This window comes from Colias croceus, chromosome 27, assembly GCF_905220415.1.
Source record: "Colias croceus chromosome 27, ilColCroc2.1".
NCBI classification, from domain to species: domain Eukaryota; kingdom Metazoa; phylum Arthropoda; class Insecta; order Lepidoptera; family Pieridae; genus Colias; species Colias croceus.
This window is the reverse complement of record NC_059563.1, coordinates 1,515,015-1,539,102: the sequence shown is the minus strand read 5'-3', so window position 1 is coordinate 1,539,102 and position 24,088 is coordinate 1,515,015. Positions and strand designations below refer to the sequence as shown.

Sequence of the window (24,088 nt, the reverse complement as noted above, 5' to 3'; positions counted from 1 at the left end):
AAACACTTCAACATAAAACAATAAAATAGTCGAAGCCTATGGTGAAGTCATACTCACCTAAATACAAAGAAATTAAACGAATTTCAATCTTAGTGGATCGAAATAAGGTTGATAATGATTGTATCAAATTCCATGGTAGCTTAAAAGCTCTAGTTACGTCATTTGTTTGTGTGCGTTAGGCGAATTTGTATGTGTTCTATGGATAATGTTCAGGTGTAGTGATGTTCGGAAGGTATATCGATAGTGAAAAACGTTTTATCGTGATCTTATACTACTTTTGTTGAATGTGTGCATATTTGTTGTAGGTGAATAGAGTGATTGTTATTTTGGGTTTGGAGTTTGGACGGAAAAAATACGATTTTGATTTGTTTTTAACTTTAGTTCATTCCATTCCATTTTAGCTATAATTTCTTATGTCTGTAGGGCATAGATACACATTAAATAATTATTTATTAATTGACTCTACCTAATTTTGTTTCATGCTTATCGGTAATGGTTTTTACTTCTTAGTTTTAGTTCATCAAATACCCTGATATTGACTTAAAAGTGAAATAAATATGGAATTAATTTTGTAATATATTATATTTATTTCAAAATAGACGGGGAAAAAATATTTTATGAGAGTTATTTGCACCAAACTAATTTATATTATAAAAATTAAAACAGACGTTATTACAGTTATCAGTCGTTTAGATAAAGCATTATACTTTTATTTTTTAATTAGATTAACACTATCATCATTACACCTTACACTTTTATGCCTCCTCCACATTACTCGCGAAGTTGAACGAGGTTAGACGAATAGAATAATGTAGAGAGGCACTTCGGGTTACTTCGTCCAACTTTACCTCGCCTCGGCCGACTTCCGTTTGTTGTCGGTTTTTGCGCCCGAGTCAAAGGGCACGAAGTTACCTGAAGTTCGTTCTGAATAGGAACGTATGCGCTCCTCGCGAAGTTGAACGAGTGTGTAGTGTAGCACCGCGGACTTCAGTCAACTTCGGCAGAGTACTTCGCCGAGGAACTTCGCGAGTAGTGTGGAGGAGGCATTAAAGACATTATCTTGGAAAATTCAATCTTATCGACTCCGTACTTCACTAGTAACTCACACGCACAAGCAAAACCGTATCATACAAGTTAAGCTAAAGATGTAAAGCATTCGTTCAGAAAGCGACGCGTCGGAAAATTATTAACCAACCGGCCAGCCGCCAGTCTGATTTTAGTCGTGCGAGAGAGAGGTTGTGTCGTCCGCCCGGTACGTGCAAAGTTCATTTTTAATGCGTATGCGTTCCATTTTCGATATTGAAATTTAAAAATATATCCAGTGTAGAGTGAGTGATACGGTATTTTTTGTGCATTTTGTGTTTGGATTAGTTCTATTTTATTTTATTTGGAGGGAACGTCTTATTTTTGCGAAAATAGCATCGGTGTGGTAAGAAATTATTTTAGGCTATGCAGCGGCTGGAGCGTCTTGAATATTTTTATAATAATATATGATGGTCCGCTAGTTTTATAGCACGTTTTATCGGTAAATATAATGGTCTATGAATAAAATTTACGATATTGATATACAGTAATGTGCGGTATTGAGGAATGTTTTTTATTTGTTATTTAAATTAAATACAGATAGTAAAGTAAAAGTAATTGGCTTTAGGTATTTTGTAGGTACACATACGTAGTAAGAATTTTTATACTGAATTTTCTCTCTATAATAGCTAAGTTGTGTATTTTTTTAGTAGTTTGGTGTAGATAAAAAAATACTTAGACTGCAAAACTTTTTTTTATTTTGAAATAGGTATTTGTCGTACCCAATATCTACCTTATGCATATACCTACTAAAGATGTTTTCAAGGTGACTAGATAACAATAATACCAATTACCACAGAAGAATTACTTGTAGCTAGCTAATTAAATACGCAGCTGTATTCATGAAATTTCGCCAAAATCAAGGATATTTTTACACTGACAAATAAAAATATTACGCACAAATGTTACTTCAAAATTTCATATAGAAAATCCAATATACCTAAGTTGATTATTTATTAAGCTTTCAAATTCCTAGGGCTAAAGTATTTCATGTACCAAATCAAGTTTAGGCGTAAGACTGTCACGATCCACGGTACAGTTAGGTATTAAGGCACAGATTATATTATATCTAGGTCATTTGCAAATCTAATGACATCATCTATCCCCATTTTCTATTATAAAAGGTTCTTGGAAAAAGTGAAATTCACTGCAATAACCCGTGACCGCGCTTGCTATACAGTGTTCGGAAGCTCGTACTAAATAATAAATACATCATACATGTACTTATGTATATTAAATATTATATTATATGTGCTTATATTGTAAAGCTGAAGAGTTTGTTTGAACGTGTGAATGTTGGGAATTACGGGTTCAATTTGAAAAAAAAAAACTATCAGTGTTAGATCATTTATCGAGGAAGGCTATATAGGTAATATCATCACGCTAAGACAAATAGGATCGGAAATTTTCGAATAAAACCGCACGGCATAACTTGTAAAGAAAAATGAAGTTTTAATTCCGTTCTAATCTTTATAATTTATTTCAAATGTATACACGCATAAATTAAACGATAATTTAACTAATTAAATTTGATTTTAAATTACATTGCAAAGGTTAGGAGAGGCTGTGTAGGAATATTTCGTAGAAAGTTGAACAATTCTAAATATATGCCAGCTGTGCCCTAGCGGCCATTTGCAAAATTTGAGATTCTAATTTTGTAAATTGTGTATTTATCTCTATTGTTATTTAGGTAGGTATTTGACTCGAGATTTTAGCGATTGATCTCAAAAAATGCAATATTAATACAGTATTTTTGATGTTGATTTTTAACAAAAATTTTTATAGTCAGAAAGATACGAATGAATGAACGAATGAAAGAATTGGATTGAAAAAAAAAATCTTTTAGGTATTTTTTGTATGGAATATATTTTAACTATTTTTTATTTAATTTTTTACGTCAAGATTCGATTCCAATACCCCTTCATAAACTTACAATGTAACTCAAACGTCATAATATCTCGTAAAAATAAAAATTATCTCAAAATTTCCATTTGAATCTAAAGCCTACATTCGAGTATCTTCTATGATAAAAAGCACGATAAAACTCGTATCTTTTTGAGGTTATGTATTGTGTATTGATTTGTGTAAAATTCATTAATTGTAGTGGTTTAGTGGTTTATTTAAATTTTAAACTGTACAATTTGAATTCTAGTTGAACAAGTTATTTCAAATGTTAGTTGTAAAATTATGAAATTGTATTACCTACGAATTTGTAGCTTACGTGTGTCCGTGGGTACATTTTTATGCAAGATTTCCCCACTTAAAAAAGAACAAAATAGGTTTTTGAAAGCTTTTTTTTAGTAATTACTATTTTTTACAAGAAAATCGATAAATACCTTCAATTGACAATTTTACTCGGGCACATAGAATATATTACAAAATTATTTTAAATTACAATATATTTTCATCAGAATAAATTTAAAATGCCTGTAAGCATACAAATTTCGAGATTTATAATTGCCATAGTTCTCTACACCATTTCATAGACAAAGTCAGGTCTCCACCTAGTGTTTTACACGAGTGCAACTAACAAAACGTCGTATTGAATAATGCAACCACTTGGATACGATGTAAACATTTCAATTACTATTATTTCTGCTCGATTGGATAAATTAAAACCCTAGAAATATATTTGTGACGCATTTGCTTATTTATTTTTCATACTACTTACTACTAGTTACTACTAGTTTCTACTAGTATACTCTACTTACTACAAAAGAGCATATTTTTTATTCTTACTTTTGTATTACATTTAGGAGAGGATCTACAAATTTTGATCAAACCATATTTTTAAATAAATAACATAGTTTATAGAGAACCCTGTGTGGCTAACGAATGAATAGAACCGAGATATACTGTGTTCGATTCCCGGACAAAAAAATGTCTCCGTCTTTTTTAACGTGAGGAAATAGGCAGAGGGCTGGGCTACTACTTTTCTTTCCTTAATTATTGCTCTAATAACTTAATTATTATTAATTATCAAACATTTCATGCATAACTACCACAGAAAGATCGTATTCATTTCTAAAAACTTTAGTATGCATCATATCGCATCATATTACATAAAAAACAACATATTATATCGTATTTATGCAAATCTAACGCGTTTGCAAATTGCTCTTGCATAATTATTTGCATACGCAACCTTGACATTCATCGAACATTACTTATCTGTGGTCTATGAATTGGCGCGCAAATTGCTGTCATAATATTTTTTTTTAATGAATCATGCGGTTTTATTTTTCTTTTTGGCGCGCTTTTATTAGCTTCATCTGTAGCTTTAGGTATACGTTTGTATGTGAACGACGACGCGATTTTGACCCAATTTATTCAAACTTGCAAAGTTACAGATTCAAGTTACGGATCAAGGATTAGTGATAATACAATAACTTCATCGGTAAATCTAATTTTTTTTAACGCTATTTATTTCTAGTTATATAATTATTTGTGTTCTTTTTAACAATACATATTTGTTATTTTATTCCTAACCTTATCAACTGCCTAGTTTGATCAATCTGAAGTGTTGCTAGGTTATCAAAATACTTTCTCCCGTACATAATCTGTTTACGTCTTTGTAAAGATAAAAATAAATCTTATTTGTATGATCACCCAGAGGCCTGGGAAAGAGTAGGTACGTGCTTGACTGACAAATATATGTCAAAAATTGGTTTATCTTATCTGTGAGTCGATATGTATTATCATTATTATCTATAAAGGTAACTGTTTTTTACGTACAATAATTCGGCAACAGCTACTATACGATAATCATAGACATTTTCTATCCATCATTTTTTTATCTATGGATGGAGAGGCATGATAAATTTGAAACTAGAATTTAAGATATCGATACTATAATATAGCCACGATGATATTTGAAATTATGGCATTAAAATAGGCAACAAAAGTTATATTATAGGTGCTAAAATTTTATCGATAAAAGTGCCAATGCTATATAGGTACTTTAGTTATCAAATCTTCATTATCTAATTTCAAACAATTCTTGTTATCAATAGTATTACGTTATTTACAATATTGCTATCCTTCAAATAACCTCGCCAATAGACTTATTTTCTCGTCAAAGTTCCGCATACCACAAATGAATTAAATAAAAAAGTAAAATGACAAATTCAATTTCGTTTCCGAACGTATCAAATTTTCAAATTGAAATTAACTGTAATCGAAACGTTAGCCGCACTTGTCAAAAAAAAGCAAGCAGCTGACAACCGTGAGATCAGTGGTTTCGGCTTTCTAACCTTGAAATCTAATACAAAAAGACATTTAGCAAACACGAGGGGTTCTAAACAATGACATTGACGCAATATCGATAAAAAAAAATAAAAGGTGTCAAAATCGAGCGGGGAATTTGAATTTGGAAAGGTTCGCGCTACGTGTTCGAAATTTAAATGACAATGTGAATGAAAGAGTCGGCTAGTGAGTAGTGATGTACCTACGAAGAGAGAATTAGGAACACATTTGAATATTATCATAATTTGTTTTTTATTCACGTTCGGTCAAAGGAAACGTCGAATTCTTTTTGCTTTTGGCGGCACGTGTAACAATTGATTCCTTTCTCTGATGTCATTCGATTCTTAAATATAGAATAGTGAAATGGCTCAGCAAAGAGACTTCAATTTAGACTAAATAATTTTAAAATATTAGACTGAAAATATGCTTTTATACTTTCCATATCTATTTATACATGACATAAATTATCTAAATCATAATGTTATTATAAAACTGCGGTAAGCGTGAAGCATGAAATATATACATACATTCTTGTATAAAAAAGGTAATAAGTTGAGTTGAATAGCAACGTAACACATATCGTTCGTAAATAAGAGTTTTGTAACCAACTATAGCAATAGATAATGGTTAATCATAATGTTGACAATAAACAAATGCAATGTGTTTATATTCGATTATCTTTATTATTTTTATTAAAACGTAATAATTATTCGTTAAATAGCTCAATGCTTTACTCTATACATTGGTCAATTCCTTTACAATATAAGAGAAACTACCAAATTTTATTCTACATAGAAACAGATTTTAAGTTCGAACAAAACAAAAACTTAAAAGTAAACATTATATGAAACAATTACATTTTCCATACTATCTATTTAGCAAACAGAACACAGAACACCAATTCATTCTTCATTCAATCAATGACAAGCATGCCACAACTAAAGTCTCTTTTCAAAATAAAATTAATAAAAGATACACGCATCAGGCGGTCTCCGTTTGTTCCTCTGACACATATACCATAGAGTTTTAAAGAAAGCCAACCTCATTCACTTCCGAACGTAATTATCATAACTCGTTCATCTCGTTCATGAACGAACGCAAAAAATCATTCGATGCCAATGACATTGCGCCAAAAGAGCGAAAAAGCGCGGGAAGCCGCCATGTTTTATTTATAAATTTAATGTTTATTGTTATGGTACGACGAGTTTTTTCAGAATTCATAGGAAGTTGAGGTTTCATATTAATTTTTATAGGTTTGTCAGAATATGGATGAGAGATAATATGTTTCGTTTGCAAAGATTTTTCGAAGTAAATACTTTTAAATACATATTTAAACAGACAAACAAAGAGTAACAAACAAATTATTTAATGAAATGAAATGAAAATTTATTTGTATGAATTGTGGTTACAAAGTTATAATAAATTTTTCGTCCGCACAATTCGCCAACAATTGGCATACAAATATTTTAATTTTATAATTTAATTATTTAAACAATATACTATAATTACATTAGTTCATTTTACATTTATTTACTACACATTATAAATTATTATATAGCAATATGACAATTTACGATGACGGTTATACGCTGAATTTCAAATACCTATAATTAGTTATTTGAGACAAATTCCGCAAAACTTTAAAACTGAACAAAAAATACCAGTTTCACAAATACTGCAGACAATTTAAAATACGTGTATGACTAAAGTTTTAGAATAATTCCAAATACTTAACATTAACCTTGATAATAATTCGCAAACGTATATATACATAATTACATGCTTGTATATTATATCCATATGGGCTTACAAAGCCTTTGCCTTCCGGTCTTAAAAAAAAAAACAATGACATAAGTCATAAATATGCGTGCTTTTTTTCAGCCATAAACGTTTTGTTAAGTTTATTTTCGTAAAATTTTATAGAGGAAGAATTAAATATTTGCATTGATAATAAATTATTATAAAAAGTAAATTGTAATTGCAGTCGTATTGGCGTATCAAGGTGAACGTTTATGTGCCGCGAATTTTTGACAATTATACCATCGATATATTTTTTGTTTGTCTGTGGCTGTGTTTATGGATGTAACCTTCTTTTGGGAGTTCTTTTTTGTTGTTACGGTATCCGGGTCGAGTAATAAAAGTAAAGGCAATTGGGATTCTTTATATTAAAAGGTAAACGAGGATTAATCGGTTTGTAGGCTAACCGGATAATGTAAATTCATGATATTGACGATTGAAAAACTTCAATTTTTTAATTCAATTTGGAAGAACAATTGATATTATTTTTTGTTATGTTGTCTAGTGGAGTTTTAACATTAGAATCACGGAGATACACAAAAAACAATAGCTCTGAGTCAACGATTTTCACGTAATCTATACTTATACTTATAATAATAAAGCTGAAGAGTTTGTTTGCTTGAACGCGCTAATCTCAGGAACGTAGGTCACAATTCTTTTCGGTGTTAGAAAGCCTATTCATAGAGAAATTATGAGCCTATTAATATCTTGCTAAGACCAACAGGAGCGGAGCACTGTGGGTAAAACCGCAGGGCACAGCTAGTGCCATTAGCCATAAAAATTATTTCCATACAAAACAAATTATATAGAGCTGGCACATAAAAAAGAATAAATACGTCAAATATTATAACACTCAAGTCTCTATTAAAACAATTCTGTATTAAAAAAATTACAACGAAACAAAAACTAAATTTTCATCTGACAGTTTTCCACATTGCAAATTATCACGAGCTTATCAGTTACGTCAATGTTAACATTCAGATAGCGATGTTTCCCTTGACACAGGATCGATTAGCTGTGCAAATAGCTTAGGAAATATATACTTTTATACAACTATATATTTATGTTATATTCTACTTATAAATACACATGCCAAAGTTTGTAAAGATGAATAGATATTCTTTAATCTTTCACGCAAATACTGAACCGATCTAAAGTACGCATTGTACAGTGTGGAAATTTTCGATGGCCCTGGAGGGAAAGTACTAGAAATACTGGAGATCGATTCCCGGTCGATGTAAGTGAATTTTCAAAAATCTTTGAATGCAGTTCTATTTCTTTTTAGAAATAAAGGAATGTTTCCTTTCAGCATAATTTCCTCCAGGGCCCATCGTAAATTTCCACACTGTATATTACATTTATTTTTAAAAGATAAACCGTTTAAATTATTAATATCAAACATATCCTATATGTATAATATTGGCAAGAAGCATCGTACAAATGCTAAATGGTTTACATGTTTATCGATAGTTCCACAGAATCTTATCTTATGCGTGTTTATGCGATACACAGTCCAAGGGTTGATAAATAACAGTGGTGAATTGATTGTAATATAAAGAAAAAAGTACTAATTCGATAAAATCTTTTCTAATATTATAAATGAGTGTGTTCGTCTTTCACGTCGCAATGGAAGGATTTTATAATATGAATTTGTATCTAGAAATAGTTAAGAGGCTAGACAGTGATATAGACTACTTTTAACTGCAGTGAAACATCTTTATTCCCACGCGGACGAAGACACGGGTGAAAAGCTAGTCAACCCATATATAACTGTAGATATTAACTTATCTGCATCCGAAGTTTCGGCAAAATTCGTTCAGCAGTTTTGGCATAACATTTAAACATATTCATATTCAAAGTTCTTGGATTATTAATATATAATGACATACATAGGTCGTATCATACATTATAATAAAATTAATTACCTATGAAATATAACCTAATCGCGGGTCAGTAGGACGACTTTCTCGATATGATAGTTGACCAATTTATTGTATTTTACTATCTTATTTTGATATAATCATACAAGACAGTTGTTGTTTAATAAAATCAATTCAAGAACTCTATATTCGTTGTTTAGTAAATATTTTAATTTTTAAATAATAAGTAAAACAGCTCTGTTATGGCTCTATTTATAATCTATGGATTTAAATTTGGAATAAAAATAGAATCCCTCGTTCCATAAAAAATAAAAAAAAGTTAAACTCGGACTTTTTTCGCGCCATAATTTTTTTTTCTTAATATGAGGGCAGTGTATTTTGTATCTGTAAATAATTAAAATAAATATTTTTTACTGTCAACCAATGAGCAATTTAATTTCTTAATGTTATATAGATTCTTATTCGTAAAAAAGCGGTACATAATATTTTAAATAGTACTAACAGGTCTCTTTTTACTATTTACCTAACAACAAAAAGATCAAACTTACAATACAATAGTGAATAGAATGTATGTGTTGGGTCAACAGTGACCTCTATGGGAAATTGTTTAAGTGAACAACTTGTACTTAGAGAGTAATGTACATAAGTTATTACTATTAACTACCCTCAAAGAAAGGGAAACTACGAATGGAAAATGGAAAACACATCCTATGGAAAAGTGTAGAGAAACTTTGCGCGGTTTCTGATTTTTTTTTATATTTTCATAGTATTTTTGGCCTAAAAAGTATTATCGAAGTAGGACAACTTGTACAGGCTATGAATAAAATCAGAAGTCATTCTTAAACTATTCCGAGACATAACTTAAAGAAACAGGAGTCCGTTTTATTAAAAAAGTTTTATTAGTTATTGCTTCTTGTATTACTTGAATCTGGTTCAACTATCTATTTACAATATTTCATCATATCCTTCATTTTATATCATCATCATCATCATCATCAGCCCATATACGTTCCCACTGCTGGGACACGGATCTCCTATGAGGGTACAGGCCATAATCCACCACGCTGGCCAAGTGCGGGTTGGCGGATGACACAATATGTCGTCGAACTTTTTTTTTTTTTAATTCTTCGACATGTCGGTTTCCTCACGATGTTTTCCCTCACCGTTCGAGCAGTGGTGATGTTCCAACATGCGCAGATAAATTGAAAAATCAATTTATTTCCTGCGCGCTCGCCTGGTCTCGAACCACGGACTTATCGATTCGAAGTCCGAGGTCTCACCACTGAGCCACCACTGCACTATATTGTTATTGTCATTTTATATATTTGTTTAATATTATCTCATATAATCATAAAGCATGGTTATAATACACAAAACAAACACGTGTCAATGCAAACAATTTCACCTTCGCTTTCTATCAGCGGACATGTTTATTTTTAGCTACATATTAATTTATCGTCTCATTAACATTCCCTGTTCTATTAATAATTGTTATATTATTAAATAATAACAACTATTACGTAACATCACTACATAGTACATACCTAGTAAAAAACGAATCGCTAGCTGTTTGTTTCTATGTATGTTTAAATCTTTAAAACTACGCAACGGATTTTGATGCGGTTTAGTTAGTTTAGTTTAGTTTATAATATCTAGGTAGTTATTAAATTAGGTTAAGTTTTAGACGAGGCGGACGAAGACGCGAACGGAAAGCTAGCTTGTGTGTTACTTTCACGTAAAAAAGACTGATCATTTCTAAATTAAATTTTGTGCATATTATATAGATTAAAATAACATCTTATTTGCATCTATCAAACCACAAAGTGGCAAGCTGATAGAAAAATATTTACCTTACTGCTTATCAAGTCTATTAATATTTTCAACATACAGACAACCATTTTATAGATAGTATTTCATAATAAGATAGATTACTATGTAACATTTATCTGAGTAGGTACTTAATTATCGTAAAATTAATTATGTATCTATTAACTCTCATAATTTATTTCTCAACATTTAAATGAACTATCCTATCAAGCCTTTCAAGCAGATGCAATACCTATAGGTACATTTTCGCTTTAACTTCAAGTTGGCTTATAATATTATCATCTATATTCTATACATATAATAAATCTGTAGAAGGGTCAATTCTGTACATTGAAAATATTGAAAAAATAAATAGCAGGGGGTGTTACTGGATCGATACCAAGCCCAAATATGTGATTAAAAAAAATTTTATCTGTCTGTCTGTCTGTCTGTCTGTCTGTATCTATGTTCAGGCATCACGTGAAAACTAACGGTTCGATTTCGATGAAACTTGGTATAATTATACCTTAATATCCTGGGCATAAAATAGGATACTTTTTATCCCGGAAAAATACGTAGAAAAAAAATAAATCTTAATTTTTCTTAATTTTTTCGCGCGGACGGAGTCGCGGGCAGAAGCTAGTACTTAAATATGAATATTATATGGGACACGAGAATTTAATAAAAATAATCAATTTAGGATGGAAGTTAAAAGAGAATTTTAAATTTAATTTAAATAATAATAAAATAGATATCTACCTAGTAACTGTAACTACATAGGTACTAATCTTTTACATAAATCATACCCAATCATTTAAATTGATCAAAAATGTCCCCACAAAACACATTATATATTTGTAAAAGATTATAAATTTTAAACTAATAAATATTACCTGTGCATTGAAAGCTTTATAATTTATATTCTATAAAAAAAATACAATGACAGTTAATTTGGCGGGAGCGGCCATCTTTGATCTTTACGAGGGTTCAGAATGGCTTCTAAATTAAATTATGATTTATGTTCATTGCACTAGCTTGCCCCGCGACTGCGTGTGTTACTATCATAAATATTTATGGTAAGTTAATAATCTTGTTCTACTTATTATAATGGGCTTGATTAAATTGTTTTATAAACATTTGTTTTAAAAGCGAGTGACTACGTTTGAAAAAAAATAGATTTTGTCTTTTTTGCAAGCGCCTGCGATTCTATACTCGTTTAAAAATGAGATTATTTGCAAAGAAGTTAAAATAAAAGTAGATTAGGACGATTATAAAACGTGAGTTATCTGTACATAACATTTCGTATTACAAAATGAGCAGAACATTTGTCACAATCAGGTCCAAAGTCCCATAATTCAGTTATGGCTCAATGGTTGACATTGGACCTATGGGCTTGGCCCGACAATGACGATAAAAAGGTATTAAGTGTTTTTAATGTTAGCATTGTAGTGGAATAGAAGAATTAGATTTATCTATTGTGGAAATCCTCATAATTATATTCGTGAATGAATACAACCTAAATATAAAATACTAGCTTTCCGCCCGCGGCTTCGCCCGCGTTTTTAAAGAAAAACCTATGTGTTAATCCAAGTTACCCTCTTTATGTGTGTTAAATTTCATTGTAATCGGTACTGTAGTATTTGCGTGCGTAAAACTTATTTACTTACCTACATACAAATTTTAAGGTAGGTATTTCGTTTTAAAATACTTAGCACAATATCGTTATTCATACCCAATTACCGTCGCAACGTTACTGTGAAATACCGCTATTAACCATAGAGATTCAAATCGGTTTCCAACGATTACCTGATTATTATAAATTATAGTTATAAATTATTATAAACCTATACATTTATGCGTAAAATGATGAACGGTCATAATAGTTGAGGAATTTTGATATATCTTTATATTAAGTTTACTAATTATGTTGTTTATCGGTCTATCTATTGAACCTAGGTTATGGGTAAATTAGGCCTTTCGATAGATATTGTGTAAATACTAAATATTATGTACCTAATAATGAATCTGAGTCATTTATTCATTCAACTACATATCAAGAAGTGCTTTTGAATCGTATATATATTAACTACTAACTGTTCTGCGGTTTTACCTGCATTGCTCCGCTGTTATTGGTTTAAGCGTGATGATATAAAACCTTCCTCAATAAATGGACTATCTAACAGTGAAAAATTTTCAAATCGGACCCTTAGTTCCTGAGATTAGCGTATTCAAGCAAACAAACTCTTCAGCTTTATAAATTATAATATTAGTATAGATATAGTAATAATTGAGAATGAACTAGACACAAATACTATTTTTTGCACCTAGGTCAGTGTTAAAGTCTTTAGAATACTAATTAAAGAAAGAAAAGAAAGAAAGAAAATACGTTTAATCACAAATACTTTTACAAATTTTTGACTTATAACTACCTAAACACTTTACATGGAAAAAAAAATAAATCTTAAAATACAATAAACACATTCAAAAATATCTTAATATCGTATTCGTGATTAGGTGGACTACTCAGCATTTGCCTCTCCGTATTAGAGGAGAGGCGCCGGTTTTCAGTAGTCCCCTCGACTTGCTACGCTTGGAGCGTCAGTACGGTCTTCTGGCTGGTTAAATTATAAGAGCTAATACATAATTTAAAAAGTAAAAAAAAACAAGTGATAACTGCATTAAAAACAACCGACTTCAAACTTGCACTTGCAAAATTTACAAATACCTACCGACAAAAATGCTCATAAAATAAAAACTACTGGGCCTATCCGAATAAAATTTTTATGGGACCAATTCGACACCATCCCGCATCGAACAAAAAAATAATCACGTAAATCGGTTCAGAAACCTCGGAGTAATCGGTGTACATACATAAAAAAAAAAGATATACCGGCCGAATTGATAACCTCCTCCTTTTTTTTGAAGTCGGTTAAAAAACAATAGGTGATTAAATATTATATAGATAGTTAAAATAATTTAGCAATCTTTATTTATTCAACTTCGTTCAACTACCTATAATAAAACTACTTTGGTAAGTACCAAAGTAGTTTTATTATAGGTAATTGAACGAAGTTGAATAAATAACTATATAAGTATATAGTTATATTGTAACCACCTATAGCAAATATTTTATTATTATTACAAACTATGCAGAACTATGAGAATAATAGTATCCACTCTAATTGATTTTTGAAACAAATTTCATGGAGTACATCACGTCATGGAGTAAGGCCACGATTTTGTTATCTTTGAATCTTGCCAAAGAAGTTTCACTTCTGACACATATGCTCGGCACACACGCTCTTTTTTTCATTATTCTTATCAGTTTAACAAACGAGAAAAATATTCAAGGCTCTGATTATATTAGGCTACTAAAATAATTAGGTGTCTAATATTTTTATATCGAATTTTGGAATCGGTTTAACGAACGATCGAGTAAAAATTTCAATTGGCGTTATTGAAACGCCACAGATACACAAGCACACTCAAGACACAGATTAAAAATACATAACCCACCAGGAAGTGCTTAGGGTAGCCAGTGTAAAAATAGCACCGATTTATTGATACAGTCCTTCCTTTTCTTGTCTTTGATGTTGGATGCTGGGATTTAATTTGTTTTTTAATCTGTCCGTCTGTTTATTGGGAATGTGTCCTGTGTCGTTGATTGTAAGTAATAAGTATAATGATTATGTAGACATAGGGTGCTGAGTTTTACCGAAATTTGTTGAGCTGTTTTTGAGCGTTTAAGTAACAAACAATCAATAAATTTACAACAACATGTATTATGGTGAAGTGTGATCTAAGTTGCTGAGTTTTATCGAAGTCTGTTGAGCTTTTTTTGAGTGTTTAAGCTTTATGAGACAAGTTCATTAGTTATTAATTATTATTATAACAATAGCAATGTGCAGGATGTAATATATTGTAGTTTACTATTAAGTTTTACACATTTCAGGTTAAAAAAATATAGATATTTAACAGATAAATGGATTATCTATGTGATGAATTTTATCCGATTATGTTTATTAGTTTTTGCATGTAGATAAACAAATCTCTACATGAAAACTGTATTGATTTCTCGCTCTAATTAAGTTTATACTTACATTCTTATCTCCGGAAATACTGAACTGTTTCTGATAAATTATCTTCAAGTGCTTTTAGTCAATCATTCATGTATCTTCAGTTATAAATATAGTTTTAAATTGTTATGTATGTGAACATTTTTTAAAGAATACAACTTTTTAACGGATTTTAAACGTGATTTATTCTGTATACTTTTAAAAATCAAACAAATAAAATAAAATGTAGACCGTACCTAATTTTCTGTAAGGCAGAAATATATTAAAACAAACACTATCTCTTCCTATTATAGACCACTAGATATGAGGCCAAGTAGGTAAGAAGCTAGATAAGGCACGCCGCGTTGCAAAATATGTGTTATCTGTAAATTCTCGTTTCCGTCTATTATTTATGATATGACATAAGATGGTGGCGTCTTTATTTTTAACGTATTTTAACTGTTATTTAAAAAGAAAATGGAAGAATTAAAATGAAAAATATGTATTGTTTAGGATTTAGACATCGAGATATATATGTACTATGGATTTAGATTACTTTTTCATACCTAAGATACGGGTTTTTTTGTCGTACTTATAGTTTTTAATTTTTGTATGAAATTTGTATATGAAGGCTAGAGTCAGTTTCAAAATGCACAAATATTGAGTAAAATGGAACGCATGTGTTTGTTGATATATTAAAATATTATTGGGAAACATACTATATTCAATTGTCTCCGATAAAACGATATTTATAATTGATGTATTTCTTTTTTTTTCAGATTACCAAGTGCCTAAAAAAGGAATGTGCCTTTAGTGACAGTGTTACTAGTGTAAAGTTTATTTTTGTATAATCTGTGTCTTACTTGTGAAAAAAAAAATGGAGTTAAGAAGATTATCTATATATTTGGCGCTCTTCGTGTTCGTCTGCGTGTCACAATGTACAGGTATGTATTGAAGCATTATTTAAGAAATAATTAGAAAGAAAAATAAATTGTAGTTCGTCAATAGTTAAAAAATAGACTCTCCAGAATTTTATAGACAAAAAAGGTCTAAAAAACCATATAAATTTTAGAAACTGCACTGGTACTTTTTTGTCTGTGGCTTATTTTATAAAACCACGCTATATTTAATCTGTGACAAAGAGTTTTCATAAACATTTATTTTGTAAATACATTGAAATACCGTGCTCTACCGATAAATATTTAGTCTATGTCCGTTTATCTATATAGAAAACACGGGCAAGGTTGTTCACAAATAAATTTGTCTATGACTAACACAGTTTCAGAATCTAGTCTAGCTAGACTAGCTGGTCGTTAAGTCTATTAATATTGAAGGTTAAATGTAATTTTATAGCACTTTTTGTTATTGTTTCCGTGCTTTTAATACGTATGTTCCTATTATTTATTTATTTATTTATTTACATCACATAGAACTTACTATCATTACAGAATTCTAACCTGATTCGACAGTGTTCTTTTATAAATTAACAATACAAACCTCATCTATCAAACATCAACATCATTAAAATTAAAAATAAGCACTACTTAACAATTATTATAGGTAATCTTAATTAATAGAATTAACATTCCCGATAACATAGAATATATAAGAGCACCTTTGAAAAATCACTCAAAGTACAAGAGAACACATCTATTTTATTGTGTACTTCGTTAACTGTACGGAATGCACAAAAAGAGGGGATTTGGCTAATAAATTAGTCCTTTGGATATTAAATTAATAGTGTATTTTATTCGTTCACGTTGTTGCTATCAATAAAAATATATTACGTAAGACTATGTAGAAACAAAATATGTTACACGTACCTTAGCATAATGTAACGTAAACATACGAAGATAATTGATTTTGATCTGAATTCATTCTGACAAAACCATACTTTTTTAGATGTAAAGGTAGTAGTTTTTTAGATGTACTGTATATTAGTAGATATTAGGCATGCTAATTGTTATAACTTTGTCTTTATTTACAATACTAGTGTCGTACGTCACTAATACATAATATTAATGTAAAAAAATACGTTTTTAGTACACGACTATTCGCATGAGAAGAATTAAATTCAAATCATGCAACTATTCAATCTATGTATAATACCTGAAAAAAAAGGTTATTTAATATAGATGAACTATACCTTGAAACGCGCTGTATTCGTTTATCTGATTCAGGTCGTTCACTTTAAAGTGACGTAATTTTATGTTTATTTAAATTTATAATGAGATAAAAAACATTTAGTTGGAACATAGTTTTCTTAAGAGATAAATCTTATAACAGAGACTAGAGAGATTAAATTTTTGTGTGAATGACATTTTTACGTCAATGAAATAGGTATTACCTTGGTATTACCTAAGTAAACTTTTGTTAGGTATTTACAAAACGGTTTATAGTAGGTACCTACATATTGGATGTACCTAAAACATATCATGTGTCATTACTAATGAGCTAACATAAAATGTAATTGCATCGTACATAACATTTTAATTGTTTTTAATAGAGCAATCATACCAATTTAGTGTCAATAAAACTCGTTTCTAAACAAGGATAGGGAAGCGTTTCGAAAATGGAACGTAATTAGCCGATTCGTCGACAGCGAGCGTCAAATGCGCGCGAAGATATCTGTCAGAGTGACAGCTGTCAAATTGATTCTTTTTTATTTTATTTTATTACTTGTTCCGTTATTTTGTAGCTTCTTAATATGGTATTGATTTTTAACTGTTAAGTATTTGTTTGTTACTGCAATGAATAGATTGAGATGATGAAATAGCAGATGCATACCACGTATGTATGATTGATCGTTTTTCTTGTATGCAGAAATGGTCCGCTGAAAAAAAATTCTTGATGTTTGGTTCATTTAATTTTTAATAGTTTAAACGATTTTGTTCTGACTGTAATACATTACTGATTTATTGAAGAAGTAATAATTTATGATTAATATACTACCTATATTGAAATTAGAGTACGGAACATAAAGCACAGATAAATTATGAAATTAATAGCATAGGTTAACACGTACCTAAAGAGAAAAATAAATAAATTATAACTGTTCTTACCTTAGGTTCTTACTTAAACAATCCTAAATGGAAAAGAAATAGTTATAGCGGTTGTTTCTTTTAATTATAGGGATTTTATAAAGAGAGCCTATCATTAGACACAGCCTCTGACAAAGGTAGACGTTAGATTTAATTAATACTAACCTAAGCCCGCGGCTTTGCTCGTGATATTAAATATAAGAATAGGTACGTCCGTTTTTGGGCCCTCTAGCTATATTATTGTGTACGATGCTATGAAGTTTGTAATATGTATTATGAAATGAAAGAAAAAATATATGATAACTAGCTGTGCTCCGCGGTTTTACCCGCAGCGTTCCGCTCCTTCTTCTTCGGTCTTAGCGGGATGATAATATAGCCTTCCTCGATAAATGAGCTTTCTAACACCGAAATAATTTACAAAAGGGACCAGTAGTTCCTGAGATTAGCGCGTTCAAAGAAACAAACAAACAAACTCTTCAGCTCTATAATGATGTTAAAAGTGTAAATTTTCCACACGAAAAATTTTATTTTATAGTATATAAAATTGTTGATAAAACTGACCTCTATCTAATGTCAAAGATATAACATAAATTTCTTACAAATTGCATGCTATTAGTATTAGCAAAACAACAAACACCAGCTCTTTAAACACCGATTTTAAAACCAATATATTATATATTATTTCTTATTGTTAACTATCTCGTTATCTACGTATTTTCATATTGCGGCCAAAAAACACCTGCATAATATATTTTAGTCTAAAGATAAAAATGTATGCATTATTCGCGTGCCAAATACTTTTTGTAGTTGAATTTATGTAGTAACTATTTAGTAGTAGCTATTATTACAATATCCAAATGATTGAAGTGAAACTTCTTAATCGGGGTTGGAAAAAAATTTAGTGTAACATTTTTTCGTTACGCGGACATTTTTCCGTTACGCGCCATTTTTTTCTTATCCCTACCACGCGTGATTCGACGTATTTCTGTAAAGTTGCTTAAAGTAAATTATTTTTTGAAAAATAAGGTCACAAAAAAGTTTCACTTCTTACGTGTGTACACGCACATATTTTTTTTAAATTCGACTTATTCCCTGACTAATCTTTACCCCTCTTAAAGTATCGCGATGAAACATACATCCGACAAATCCGCATTGTGATACGGGAACCACGGTGTATTATTATGTATGTAAACTATATAATATTATATAGGTACTAGGCATATCTTCCTCAGGAACTATCCTATCTCTTGGTGAAAACAGAATGAAATTCGGTGCAGTATTTTTCAGTTTATCGCGAACAGGCGGTTATACACACAGTATGATTTTGTTTTTTAATACAGTGTTTAGCATTAGCTATGCTTATTTTCAGGTCTTCGCCCTAGATAACATGGGGCCCATCTAATAATTACCTGCCCCAATTATTTATAGTTCCGTGATATATAGTCATTAATAGGCAATTCGCAAAGTCTGCCACACCTCAAGGGTAAAGAACTGTTTATTAGATCATTATTTATCGGGACAATTAGTTGAAGTGCGAACGTGACGTCATGTCTGGGATGTACAGAAATAACAATAATATCCACGTAATAACATGCAAATAATTATTCTTATTTCACAGAAAATAGGGACTTGTTGCGCATATGACCGCATGGGCACGAGTTTTCAAATGAAAGAAGAATTATCAAAATAGGTTTACTAAGACGATATTAAAAATAATCTCGAAGCCTTGCCGCTAAAATTATTAGTATTATACGTCCTTATTTCTAAAAATCAGTAATATTAGATAATCATCATCATCATCATCATCAATCATCAATACATATAATAAAATTCTAGAAAAGTCGTGTCTGTACAATCAAAATATATAAAAAAAAATTAGCAGGTGCTATTATTAAATCGATCCCAAACCCAAAACTGTAGTAAAAAAAATTTTTGTCTGTTTGTCTGTTTGTCGGTTTGTCTGTTTGTCTGTATGTTCGTGCACGCTAATCTCAGAAACGGCTTATCCGATTAAGATGCGGTTTTCACTAATATATTGTGGTAATCTTCATTTAACATTTAGTGTTTATTTCATGTCAATCGGTTCGTAAATAAAAAAGTTATGACCATTTAAGTATTCACGGCGAACATTTGCTAAGGCATTCTATACACTGTACGATAAAACGTAAGTTATCTGTTACAATTATTATTCCTGTAAATGTCCAAGTGATCATATCGAAAGTGCCCAAGGGTGGGGGGGGGGGGGTTGGTCAAATTAGAATTATTCTTACTTCTAGGTAAATTTTATACATAAAATGTCCTTTAAATTATGTCGTATTATATTTTTAACCCCCGACGCAAAAAGATGAGTGATAAGTGTTTGACCGCTATGTGTGTCTGTGTGTGTGTGTCTGTTTGTGCCACCGTAGCTCGCTAACAGGTAATCCGAATTAGATGCGGTTTTTTTAGTTAGGCAGCATATTTTCCGACGCTGGTTCTTAGATAAAGTGTATCAAAATCGGTTCATCCATTTATTATACCTAGGTATATTATTATAGGGGTAAATGTGGGAATGAAAAAAACGAAAGTTGTCAAATATAAGTACCTAAGTGATATATTAAATGAAAGTGAACGACCTATCAGTAACAAATCGGTTCATCCATTTATTTAATATAGGTATAAAAGTGGTAATAAAAAAATGAATTTGTCAAAAATATACTCAAGTGACATATCATATGAAAGGGCATGACGTGTAAAGTTTAATTAGACATGTTTTATCAAAATCGGTTCATCCATTTATTATACCTTTTTATGGGTAAAAGTGGGAATGAAAAAAAACGAATGTTGTCAAATATACCCAAGTGACATATCAAATAAAAGTGCATAACGGGTGAAGTACACTTAGTTATATTTTTATCCAATTCGGTTTATCCATTTATTAGATTACAGCGGTAAAAGTGGGAATGAATAATGTGGTCAAATAATATACTCAAGCGGCATATCAGAATATGAAAGGGCAACGTGTGAATTACAATTAGTCATATTTTATCGAAATCGGTTCATCCGTTTATTACATTTAGGGCTTTTTAGGGTTGACAGTGGGGATAAATAAACCAAATGGAGCATCAAACTACAGGATATGACGTGTACATATAGGTACAATTAGATATGGTTTACATCAAAATCGGTTCTGCCATTTACTAGGGATGGAAAGGGAAGGGTTGAAAGTCTGTGAAAGAAGAGGGGATATGGGAGCGAGAGGATAGCCACACCCTGGAAATTTTGAACTCTACTCAAAGCTACATAGGCCTGGCCCTTGGCAATATTTTTTCATAAGTATACCACTTCTTTTGCCACTGTGGTCCATTACAATTTGTGCACGGTTACGGCCCAACTTAAAAGATGTCAAGGAGCAACAAACTTATAGATATCAATATGATGTAGGAATGTAATATGGAGGTAGAGGTAGGTCTCGCTCACTTGAAAATATTACATGAAAATAAGAAACCGAAAGGAATAAATAATTATTTTACAAACTTCCCGACGATCTTTAAAATTAAGTACCATATATGTATTTTGATAATGAGGTATATTATGATGATGTTGGCATGGCAGCCCCGATGACGTTGTTTTTTTTTTATAAATATTTAAAATGGTATTTATTTTTAAAAATCTTCGGGAAGTTTGTGAAATTATTTATTCCTTTTTCTATGTATGCACTTTTCTTCGTAGCGCTGTTTTTTTTTTATTTAATTTTTATTGCACGGTCTAAACGGTTTAGTTACTACCTACAGGCGTGAGACAGGATTCAGGAAAGATCTGATTTGGATTTTGTGCTGGATTTGATAAAAACTGAGTATCGATTAAGCTGATCAGTTGCTGCACGATACATAGTTAAAAACATCCATACAAGGAAGGAAGGAAAAGAAATTTGCTCCCCTCCCCCCTGGTGCCTAAAAATAATATGACATAATTTAAAAGAAATTTTACGTAGAAAATTAATAAGGCATTTTTTTGTATTGTTTAGCTCAGTTTAGTAATAAATTTTACTTACAGTTCTTTTAATTATTTATGGTAGTCTGTGTTTACTCAATAATTTAAGATAAGTAGTAACTACTATGCAGTCACTATTCCACGCGGACGAAGTCGCGGGCACAGCTAGTTGCTAATAATAAAGTTAATTTTTTATTCCCAGAATTACTTAAAGGTACATTTTTCCTTAATATTATTCGCTCAAATCCTTGTCGGTAAAATTAAAATAAGTACATTCTTATTTCTCACAATCAATTTTAATTTATTCCTAGATGTTGACTCATTCCTATTCCCCAAAAAAATATTTCTCGATTCTTTCCTTATAAAAATATCCAAAAAAATATTTCTCGATTCTTTCCTTATACGTTTTAGCATCTTTAAGTTCATAGCAAATGTCGATTTTTAGGAAAATGTCGTGAATTATACCTAACCCTAATTTTGATGGGAACGAAGACCTGAATTAGTTAGATTTAGAGCCTTAATAAGGGACTATAGGTAGCTTAGTGGGGTTTTCACTCTTATCAGACAATTACAATGGGCAGAAGAAATTTTAAGTATTGTTATATTTTAGTTACTTATCCGCTTTCAAGGCCACTGATTTTAGGCTTTCTTATAGTCAATATGACACTTTTTACGATTAGCTTAAAAGTTGTTCAAACGAAGTCGCTAGTTTCAAATTCAAACTCAAATCATTGGCATTTAGCTAGTTTTATTCAAAGTTTATTCCGGAATAATTCAATTTAAAAGTAGATAATATTCCATTTCAATATATTATATATACCGCTATATACTTAAAGAAACAGGTGTTCTTTTATCAATAATGTGACGTAATTATTCTTATCAATGCAATTAAATTACTTCCCGAGTTCAATGTTTCGGTTGCTCTGTGGGAAATTCGAATACACTTTAAAACATTTACGTACTTAAAATTAGGTTTATTTGCTGTCAGGTATTATATAATTATAGTTATTATATTATCTGTGCTGTCACTATTGCTTTTCGTTTAAAAAATATATATCTACACTTAAACGTTAAAACACAATATACAGATAGGTACAACCAGTAGGGAAACTTCATACAACACATTCGAAATGGCTCACGCACACAAGCAAGCATGTTTACGTATGAAGTTTCCCTACTGGTTGTATCTGTATAGGTACTGTGGTGAAATATAGTAAAAACGATGTATTTTGTTAAAAACAGACTAAATTAAGACAGTTCAATGTATTATTTAAATTTTTTATTTTATTTAAAATATAGCACGAACAAGTATGAATGGAAGATAAAATAAAAACAATACATAAAACATTTTATGCATATTTAAAACCGATTGTATGATGTTTGTAAATAAGGTTATAATTCAAATAAATTGCGACCTCCTTTACTAATCATCTGTGATGTAATTTAAACTCTGAATGAGTTGATATAAATAATAGTTCGACTATTCGGTTATCAATACTATAATATAATGATTTATTGTATTTTTACTGATCCTTACGGCAAATGAATTAATGTAGAACTATTGTAGAAATTTGCGAAAATTAATTCAACTGACGTTAAAATTAACATCTATGAATAAATTATTCGATTACAAATAAATCTTATGTACTTTTACGTATTAATATTATAAAGCTGAAGAGTTTGTTTGTTTGAACGCGCTTATCTCAGGAAATACTGGTCCGATTTGAAAATCTTTCGGTGTAGATAGCCCATTTATCGAGGAAGGCTATTATAGGCCATATATCATCACGCTAAGACCAACAGGAGCTGAGCACTGCGGGTAAAACCGCGTGGCACAGCTATCAATATCGTCAATACATGTCAACGAATACAAAAAAAAAAATGTTTTTTTTTCGAGCTAAACAAACATGAATAGCATCTTATCTATTCGGATAATTCAATTAAAAAATAAATAACACAATCCCTAATAAATAACAAAGTCCTGTCTAAAGTTTGACCACGATAAATTAAAAACTCATTCAATCATTTCGGGCATCAATCAAATGAATGATTTATGGTCTGATTGAATGAACTAGTTACAGACTGACTTGGAAGTAATTATACGTCAGATAAGAAATTCTTTATTATATAACGGAAACTTCACTGTTTCCGTTATATAATAAAGAATTTCGTATATAAATAATTAAATTATTTAAAATGCATATTTTGT

At 30.5% G+C, this 24,088-nt stretch overlaps 1 protein-coding gene across 2 annotated transcripts in view; it reads left to right on the top strand.

Annotated features, from left to right (window-relative positions):
• Positions 1–1,204: 1,204 nt before the first annotated feature.
• The window catches only part of LOC123703778 (protein amalgam-like), a 120,475-nt gene continuing 97,591 nt past the window's right edge, over positions 1,205–24,088 (top strand). For both annotated transcript variants that reach the window (XM_045651927.1, XM_045651926.1), the window contains exons 1-2: positions 1,205–1,252; positions 15,646–15,810. In XM_045651927.1, coding sequence (XP_045507883.1) covers positions 15,744–15,810 — 67 coding nt within the window. In that variant the 5' untranslated portion in view covers positions 1,205–1,252; positions 15,646–15,743. The remainder of the gene's footprint in view (positions 1,253–15,645; positions 15,811–24,088) is intronic.